Source organism: Ascaphus truei, chromosome 6, assembly GCF_040206685.1.
Source record: "Ascaphus truei isolate aAscTru1 chromosome 6, aAscTru1.hap1, whole genome shotgun sequence".
Classification (NCBI taxonomy): Eukaryota; Metazoa; Chordata; class Amphibia; order Anura; family Ascaphidae; genus Ascaphus; species Ascaphus truei.
In genome coordinates, this window is record NC_134488.1 from 89,505,075 (window position 1) to 89,514,863 (window position 9,789).

At 39.6% G+C, this 9,789-nt stretch overlaps 1 protein-coding gene across 4 annotated transcripts in view; it reads left to right on the forward strand.

Moving 5' to 3' along the window:
• Positions 1-5,917, forward strand: part of LOC142497361 (uncharacterized) — a 132,141-nt gene extending 126,224 nt beyond the window's left edge. For 2 of the 4 annotated variants that reach the window (XM_075605043.1, XM_075605044.1), the window contains 2 exons: positions 1,487-1,651; positions 5,265-5,917. In XM_075605043.1, coding sequence (XP_075461158.1) covers positions 1,487-1,651; positions 5,265-5,375 — 276 coding nt within the window. In that variant the 3' untranslated portion in view covers positions 5,376-5,917. Of the gene's footprint in view, positions 1-1,486; positions 1,652-5,264 lie in introns of those variants that run through there. The other 2 variants (XR_012802239.1, XM_075605045.1) reach the window with 2 other exon arrangements.
• The last annotated feature ends 3,872 nt before the right edge of the window (positions 5,918-9,789 follow it).

Below are 9,789 nucleotides of genomic sequence, written 5' to 3' on the forward strand. Positions count from 1 at the left end.
CTTATTACATTATAATACATTAAAAATGTAATTGAGTTGTTGTTTTTTTTTTTCAAATGCTACAAGTATTTTCTCATATATAAATAGCAAGGAAGCACTAAGCTAAGGATTCTCCACTCTATAACTAAATTCTATATGCCTGATTTAACTGACGGATAATTAAAATCACCATTACTAAACTATTACCTAGTTTTGTGGCCTCCATTTGCAAAATCATTTTGACTTCCTTAATCTCACAGATATTTGGTGGTTTATAGCAGGTCCCTACAAACATTTTCTTTGTACCTTTACCTCACTGCTAATTTCTATCCACAAAGTCTCTAAATGTTCATCAATCCTTCATAAACATCTTCCCTTATAATAGGTTTTATATCTGGTTAAACATATAAACATATTCCACCACCTCTTATATTTCCTCAATTCTTCTGAAAAAGTGAATAGCCATCTAAATTACCTGCCCATTCATGAGTTTCATCCCACCATGTTTCAGTAATGCCTTTGATATCCCACTGTTCCCTTGTAGCTATTAATTCAAGATCCCCCCATGTTATTGGGCAGGCTTCTTGCATTAGCAAGCATGCACTTAATGTTTTTACCTCTTTTTACTATTGTTATTTTATCTGCTCCTGCCTTTCTACTCCAATTGAATTTAGTCTTTAGAAGTTTACTTGTATTATCTGTATTTAATAGGAATACTTGCGAAACTCTAACTGCGAAAATAATAACCATTATTATTATTATTATTATTAACTCCCACTTTCCCCTACTCCACCTCCATGACCAATAGCTCTTTCCTCATTACTATCTATTCTGTCTTGTCCATTACCTCTTTGCTTGTCCCTCCCCCCTCCTTCCTAGTTAAAATGTCGTCCAACCTTTCTAACATCCTCCCCCCTTCGTTGAGGTGCAATCCATCCCTACTATAAAGATAGCACCTCTCAGAGAGAGACTCCCAGTGCTCTAAAAAACCAAACCTATCCTTCCTACACCACTTTTTTAGCCATGCATTAACCCCCCTAAGCTCCAACTTCTTCCTAGGGGTAGCACTGGTAGTATTCCTGAAAACACTCATAGTAAAGCTGTCCTGTAGTTTTCTATTTTGCAAAAATATTTAAATAAATAAGAAATGGCCCCAATGTAAATTGCTTTATATCTCAGCCCTAATCTCAGTTGGATATGAGACCGTATTATGAGCCTAAAAATGATGATGTATATTATCTGAAAGCAGTGCTTGTTTTCTCTGATAAATCTGGTACTATTTTCGCCTTAGTTCTGTATACGACTGCCATACGACTTAAAAAAAATATTCCCCAAAGCTGTGCATTTTCTAATGCGATAATACATGTAATTTTATCTAGAGCAGTCAGAACTAAGCCTTACTTCTCTATGGTTATGTTTTTCCAAATCTTACTATAAAAATGCAACCTGGAACTGACTGGCTAAAAGTAAATGGCTAATTTTCTACCATTTTTATTTATTTCTAAAGGGAGAATTGTATTGTAGGGGAAATGGACCAGTTGAAGTTTTTGACTTTGTCACAAATAAGACAACTCCATATCCGTACATGAAGTATTCCTGTATGCCAATGAATCTAATGGGACATGCTGGAGCAGACTTTTATTTAATGGACAGCTTCATTTCTGCTCTCAGTGTAAGTATTTCCCAATTACAGTTTTCTAAACTTTATTAGTGAATGAAAAATGTTTGACATATATTTTCAATACTTATATATTCTTATATATTTTAGGAACAGGTGGATAGCGTGTGTTGGGTTTCATTCTGTCGTGCTATCTATTTGTTATATGACAAATCAATCTGTGATGCTCATGCATATGAAAAATAGCAGGCTGACTAAGCGTGCCCAAATCAGTTCTATATACTTAGGGGCCTATTCACAAAGCGGTGATAAAATCTGCATTGTTGGCCGACTTTGCATTGACTTATCACGCACTAAAACATGAGGGCAAAAATGGTATTCACTAAGAATGAAAGCCATTTTTAAAAAAAAATGTGCCGACCAGGTTTTTTTTATCAGTGCTATCGCGCTATAAATCCTAGCGAGCAGCAACTGATAGAAAAAATTGCAGCCTGGAAGAGATGCATGGAGACGCTGCGTCTCCATGCACGGCTCTTACAGGCGATCGTGCAGTAAAAATATTGATTTTTAATAAAAGTGTACATCAGCAGGGGGTCTCCTGAGCTGAACCGCATTGATTTCAGCCTTGGGGACCCCCTACATCCCGAGATACAGGCCCTGTTATGGGGTGCCGGTATCCCCTGTGCTTTTTAATCTCCCGTGTCACGTGACCGTGGGATTTAAATCCTTCACTGGGATACCGGCACCCCATAAAAGGGCCTGTATCTCGGGAAGTAGGGGGTCCCCGAGGCTGAAATCAACGTGGTTCACCTTAGAAGACACCCAGCTCCCGCACACTCATATAAAAACCCAAATAAACGGGGGGGGGGGGGGGGGGGGGAATTGTTACCGTAGCGGCTAGCCGCTATGGTAATGAAGCTGCTTTAATTTAATTTTTACGAATAGTGTGCGGGAGCAGGGGGTCTTCTGAGATGAACCGCATTGATTTCAGCCTCGGGTTCCCCCTACTTCCCGACTTACAGGCCTCGGTATGGGGTGCCGGTATCTCCTCCAGTATTTAAGTGAGGTGACGTGGACGATTTAAAAATGGCGGCGATACCGGCACCCAATACCAGGGCCTGTAACTAGGGAAGCAGGGGGTCCCTGAGGCAGAAATCAAAGTGGTTCAGGTCAGGAGACCCCCCCCCTCCCATATACTAGTATTAAAAATTACATTAAAGCAGCTTCATTACCTTAGCGGCCCCCGAACACCCGCAGGGACCACCCGAGGACCCCTGGACACCCGGGGGGCCCCCAGACACCCGTGGGGACAAAGTGGAGGCCCCTGGACACCCACGGGGACCACCCATGGACCCCCGACATCTGCAGTGACCACTCAGAAACCCCCGCCCGGCCTCTGGTATCAATCCTGTACTGAAAAAAAAAAAGCCTTTAGCTGGTGCTAAATTATTGAGAGATTTTATAGGCAGATAAACTTATCACTGCTTTGTGAATAGCAATTACTGGCAAAAAAACCCTGATTTTATGGGCCTATAGTACAACTTGTTTGCCTTTGGCAGTTAATGGGCATTAAAAAGCCATTATAGCGTGATACTGCACTGTTATCACTGCTTTGTGAATAGAATAGCAGGCAGTATCGCACTATAAGAGCATTTATCGCCCATTAAACCACTTATCAGTGTTTTGTGAATAGGCCCCTTAGGGCCTCATGCAGAGAGCAGCGCTATTTACAATCTCGCCATTTTCCGGAGAAAATCGCGCAAAAAACAGCTGATAATGGCGAGGTAGGAAAAACACGCCATTTTTTTTTCTATTTGAAAATCTTGCCGCACGGCTGGCGAGAAACTACATCTCGCCAGTCTGAAAAATATCCGAATTCAGAAAGGCGCGCTCGCCATCTAGCGGCTGTTTTTTGCGCGATTTTCTTCAATTTTCTCCGCCAACTAAAGTTGGCAAGAAGCAGGAGCTCGCCGGCTATAGGGGGAAAAAAAAAAATGCGCGATTTTTTTTTTCCCCTTTCAGCTGCGCGCATCTCCTCATTTACAATTCTCCACATGCAGTAATGCTAAAAATAGCGGATTTCGCACATTTCTGCATATGGAGAATAAAACTCTCCATTAAACCTACTTTTTATTCCCCTCTCCAATTTTAAAAAGCGCTGCTCTCTGCATAGGCCCCTTAGAGTGGAATTTACTAAGCTCCGAGGCAGGATTTCACTCGCCAATCCGGCATTAACATCCATTGACTTGAATGACAGTTACCGCTGTATCAGGGTACGATATCCCACATTGGCACTTACTGTGACTCCATCAGTCCAATGTTTTGTCAACCTTGAGGCATGTAAAGCCTATTAACAAATATGTGCGAGATATCTGTTCTCAGGTTTGCTGCTTTTATAGTGGAGACAAAAAACACACAAAGATGCCCAAAGCTACTTCCAATATGACAAAAATACACAGTGCAATACCTATATATTCTCATGAAAAGCATAATTTAGTTCAACACTTTGGCCAAAGCATATTAGCCTGCTGCCACTCCAAGACATGACCGTTAGCAGGTCCTAACACTCCCTGAGTTAAAATTCTTATTTACCTGTATAATTACAGGAAGAATGATCAGCATTGGATCTGTCGTAACCCAGCAAAATGAAACTGACCTGCCAACATGGAAAGTGGGGAGGTGCGAGCTTAAACCTGGGGGGGGTGGGGGCGGGCACCTGGGCACCTCCCAAAAGCAGCTGAGACCAGCTGTATATAGTTAATAAACACACAGATACCCAACACGCTCTGAGAAACCCCAAACATTTCCACATAATATATATGTATATAAGTGTCAAAAGGAGTGCTAGTGGGCGTGGCTAAATGTATACAACAAAAAACAAACAAAGATGCCCAAAGCTACTTCCAATATGACAAAAATACACAGTGCAATACCTAATATATGTTTTCTTGAAAAAGGGTCATTTAGTTCAACCCTTTGGCCAAAGCGTCTTAAGCCTGCTAGCCACTTCAAGGCATGACCGTTAGCAGGTCCTGAAGTGGCCAGCAGGCTTAAGACACTTTGGCCGAAGGGTTGAACTAAATTACACCTTTCTCAAGAGAATATATAGGTATTGCACTGTGTATTTTTGGGTATCAATGCTATTCAGTAAAACTAAAAGAAACTCCTTTTTATGCATATCGCAAATTTGATCTCGCTACCCTTTAGCTGACGAGAAAAGTTTTTATAGTACTATATGCATATCGGAGTTTAGTGAATAGCAGTTGCTGGCAAAAAAATGTGAGTTTGGGCATTTTTTCAGTACTGCACGGGTTGTTATAGCCCGGTAAAAAGCCGTTTTAGTGCGATGTTACACTGTTATTGGAGCTTTGCGAATAGCTACACTTGTATTGTATTGTATGTCTTTATTTATATAGCGCCATTAATGTACATAGCGCTTCACAGTAGTAATACATGTGGTAACTTGCAATATCGCACTAAAAGGGCACTTATTGTGCAATAATGCACTTATCAAAGTTTAGTGAATAAGCCCCGTATGTCCTTGTCCAGAAAATAATTTGTTGTAATTTATTAATAAATGCATAAATGAATGAATAGGTTTTTTTTTGTTTTAGCGATTTGACTATTATGACAAGTATATAATTATCTCTATCCTGGTTTTTAACAGAATAATGATCCGTCGCTCATACAGACTGGTCCAGATGAAACCCTTAGGAGTCACCTTCTTGTCTTTGAGGCTGAGAAATCAAGAAGAGGGAGCTGTGTTGTGCATCTCTAGACAATGGGAGTGAAAAACTGTGAAGAATACATGGGATATTTCAAATGTATTACAAAAATGTAATTGTCTTTTTGTTGGCTCAATAATGATTATTGTATTAATTCTGCTGTATGTGTATTTAGAATAGATTATAATACTTCCAACAAGTCATATATTATCAAATGAATTGCTTTGTTCAAATTTTTTCAATATTAACAAAGGGGCGCAAACCCAAGCACGACAGGCGCAACAAATAGCACCAGGTTTGTCAGAAGAAAAATAATCTCAATGTAATAAATGGATACTTTGTAGGTTTTGCTATCTTTTTATGGAACAACATACACAACATATCAATCATGCAAGTTTGTCTTGTGCATAAACCTTTGAAACTGTAGAGGTCTCTAGGAAGACCTGTGCACGCTCGAACGCTTATGCACAAGAGAACTATGTAAGTTTTATATGCTTCTTCATTAAAATATATCCTACAACCTACAAAGTACATTATCTTACTCTTTCTAGGACCATGTAAGAAAAAAATGCACAAATGCGCACCAGGGATTAGTTAATGGTAATTTATTAAAAAATACACAGATACTGAGGGGATCTAACCCCACCTCAGCTAAAATTGCTATACAGCCGAAACTCAGTAATCATAGAGAGTAACCTCTCACGCTAACTAAGCCCTAAGCTGCACAGTATACAAAATACAATAAAAATGCATATAATGAATAAAACAAATATGTGAAAAGTCTATCTAACGATTTAGAATGAAACCGCCATAGATATATGAACAACTGGCAAGGGGAGACGGACACTTACACTGAGGCAGAAATGCGGGTTCACGGTGACCGCAAAAGGATCCGGATCTCGGCACCGTGAAGATGGAAAACATCGCTTGTGCCTCTTGCAGGCTCCGTCTCAGCTAGTCAGGAAACACGTGCAGGATGACCTGTCGTGACCTCTACGCGTTTCGCACCACGTGCTTCGTCAGGAGGACCTGACGAAGCACGTGGTGCGAAACGCATAGAGGTCATGACAGGTCATCCTGCGCATGTTTCCTGACAAGCTGAGACGGAGCCTGCAAGAGGCACAAGCGATGTTTTCCATCTTCACGGTGCCGAGATCCGGATCCTTTTGCGGTCACCGTGAACCCGCATTTCTGCCTCAGTGTAAGTGTCCGTCTCCCCTTGCCAGTTGTTCATATATCTATGGCGGTTTCATTCTAAATCGTTAGATAGACTTTTCACATATTTGTTTTATTCATTATATGCATTTTTATTGTATTTTGTATACTGTGCAGCTTAGGGCTTAGTTAGCGTGAGAGGTTACTCTCTATGATTACTGAGTTTCGGCTGTATAGCAATTTTAGCTGAGGTGGGGTTGGATCCCCTCAGTATCTATGTATTTTTTAATAAATTACCATTAACTAATCCCTGGTGCGCATTTGTGCATTTTTTTCTTACATTGTTTTTCAGGGTGTCCTCCCCCCTCTTGTAGGGGGGATCACCTTGAAGTAGGAGCCTTTGGGGAGACGATCCATGCGCGTGCTGCAAAGGGATTGTCCACATTTTACTACAGCACGAGCACTGAATACCCTGCTTTTTCTTCTTTCTGGGACCAATTTGGCTAGCACCATTCAATGCACTGTACACAATGTGATTGTTCTTTTCTGCACTACTTTTGCAATATTGATAAATAGTACCAATGCCAAAACGTAATAATTATTTTTACTGCATATTTCTCTTTTAAACGCATTCACACTGACTCATCTACTTTATACTAAAACGTTGCTATTTGGCCAAGTACAGGCATACCCCGCATTAACGTACGCAATGGGACCGGAGCATGTATGTAAAGCGAAAATGTACTTAAAGTGAAGCACTACCTTCTTCCTACTTATCGATGCATGAACTGAACGGCAATCGTCATATACGTGCATAACTGATGTAAATAACACATGTGTAAAGGCTCTATAGTCTCCCCGCTTGCGCACAGCTTCGGTACAGGTAGGGAGCCGGTATTGCTGTTCAGGACATGCCGACAGGCGCATGCGTGAGCTGCCATTTTCCTATTGAGCGATATGTACTTACTCGCGAGTGTACTTAAAGTGAGTGTCCTTAAACCGGGGTATGCCTGTACTGCTTTTGTAGAGACGTGAACTTTGTATGTATTGGGAATAGCAGATAAAATATTTACTTCACATTATGGGCAATAATGTAAACTCCTTATCATTTCAATCTTATTGCACGGTTAAAGCCCTGAATTTATGGAGATGAAGTGAATTGCAGATTTTCCTCTAATCAAATAACCTATCTCTTCTCAGTTTGCTTTGCTGTTTTTTCCCCCACTTCACCCACACTTTCTGTTCCCGAACATTTCTGCTGGCCGACCTTACCTATTATGTTATATCAATCGTGTTCTATCATGTTTTATCATAGGGTTGCTCAACTCCAATCCTCAAGCCACCAAACCAGGTCAGCTTTTCAGGATATCCCAGCTTCAGCACAGGTGGCTTAATCTGAGGCTCAGTCAAAGACTGAGCCACCTGTGCTAAAGCTGTGATATCCTGAAAAGCTGACTGTTGGGGGGACTTGAAAACTGGAATTGAGCACCCGTGTTCTATCGTGTTCTATCATGTTCTATCGTTTCAAAGTGGAACAGCTGGTCGAAAAGTTTTTCAATAAACATATCTATCTCTACGAACACATCCATCGTGTTTAATGTTGTTTTGAATATCTGTCAATGCCCTTTCCCAGTTAATAGAAAAATCTAATACTTTTTTTAATATACCAGGTTAAAAGCACTGACTGCAAAAGCTAACTACTCCAATACAGCCCATTACTTATCGGACCAATTGCCACCTTTACTTGGGTGTATTTAAGTGGACGATTTAACCCATATGGGCATTAATGGTCATTATATGTCCTCTTCTGAGGGGATTATTACTTTTGTAGGCTACATTTTTAACATAAATTGTTACTTTTAAATGATTTAGAAGTGTTTTTTTTTATTTATTTAGGAGAGCATATTCTATGTTCATGCTGTGTGTCCTTTCGTCAATGTTAAAGTTGTCCCTATAAATAGAGCACATAGACAATCAGATAACATACTCGTGATCTAAGTTTAAATAAGATACTGCAAGATATTTAAAAGGTAACAATTATTTTAAAATACATTTTATGATGTTAACGTATTTTAACATTGAAGAAACATTTTATGAAATAACAAGTGACTCTTCAGGAATACAGTACCTGGTAGGAGTTGAGGAGTGAAAGAATGAGTGGGAGGATTGACACAGGGACAGGAAGTGAGAGAGAAACAGAGATGGAGAGAGGATGAGTAAAAGGCGCCTTGTCCGATTCTGATGACATTTTGAGGTTACCTTTCAGCCAAACTTATTAGATAGATCTGACAGAGGTTTCCACCAAATCAATGCAGCCCTCATCTTGTCTTTAACAAAAAAAAATTTTTTAAGTGATAAAAATTAAACTGTACATTTTATTGACCGGATTCTTGATACAAAACATTAAATGTGTTATTTTGCAACTTGTAATAAATTTTTAGACAATTTGCGCTATATTCAGTATTTACATATTTGTTTGACTTGATTACTGTGACAGACAATAGCCGCCTTTCTGAACAACTTTGTCGCCTCTGCCTCAACTGTCAGTAGAAACTAGGCTTATTTATAGACTCGTACAATAGCACAGAATAGTGCGAGAATTAAATTGGCCAGACATTACCGTCTTTAACTGAAGTTTGAGAGTACTAGGACAAAATCCACAAATGAATGGCGTTTCAAATGTTGTTTTGCCCGAGTTTAATTCCATGTTACGAATCTGTGTCCCATTAGGTTTACTCGCTCATCCCACACGACAGTACACAATATAGCATTTTCCTAATTTTTAAATAACGTTTTCTGTTTTCTGTGCACATTCGTTTATGTGCCCATTTGGGTTTTTATTTAGCATTGGTTAGTAGAGTGGATCTATATACATGAGAGAGTGTAATGAGGTCTGCCAATGTTTGGCCTGGTGCCATAAAATCCAGGTGTTACTGGCCACTAATGCCTGGAAGATTGACCAATCAGGAAACAGCATTTAAATAAAGCCCTTCTGTTTGGCCTCTAATTTAATCTAAAATGAATGTATTCTTTTGAGTATTCCCTGCATATGTATATGTGTTTATTCTGTAGATAGACAAGTAATTGTGCAGGAAGTAAAAAAAACTGTGCGTATGATATGCATTCTCTTATTGTATAGGAAGTTGCGTTAGTTATTTAAAGGTTACTGGGGGATGACAATTTGATCAGTGTACTGTATGTGATTGATGATCAGTGTGCTCCACCATACACTATGCCTACAATTTAAAACAGTAGTTCAATAAAAATATTTTTTTACAGTTTGTCAAATTTTTACAGGGGGAATAAAAATCA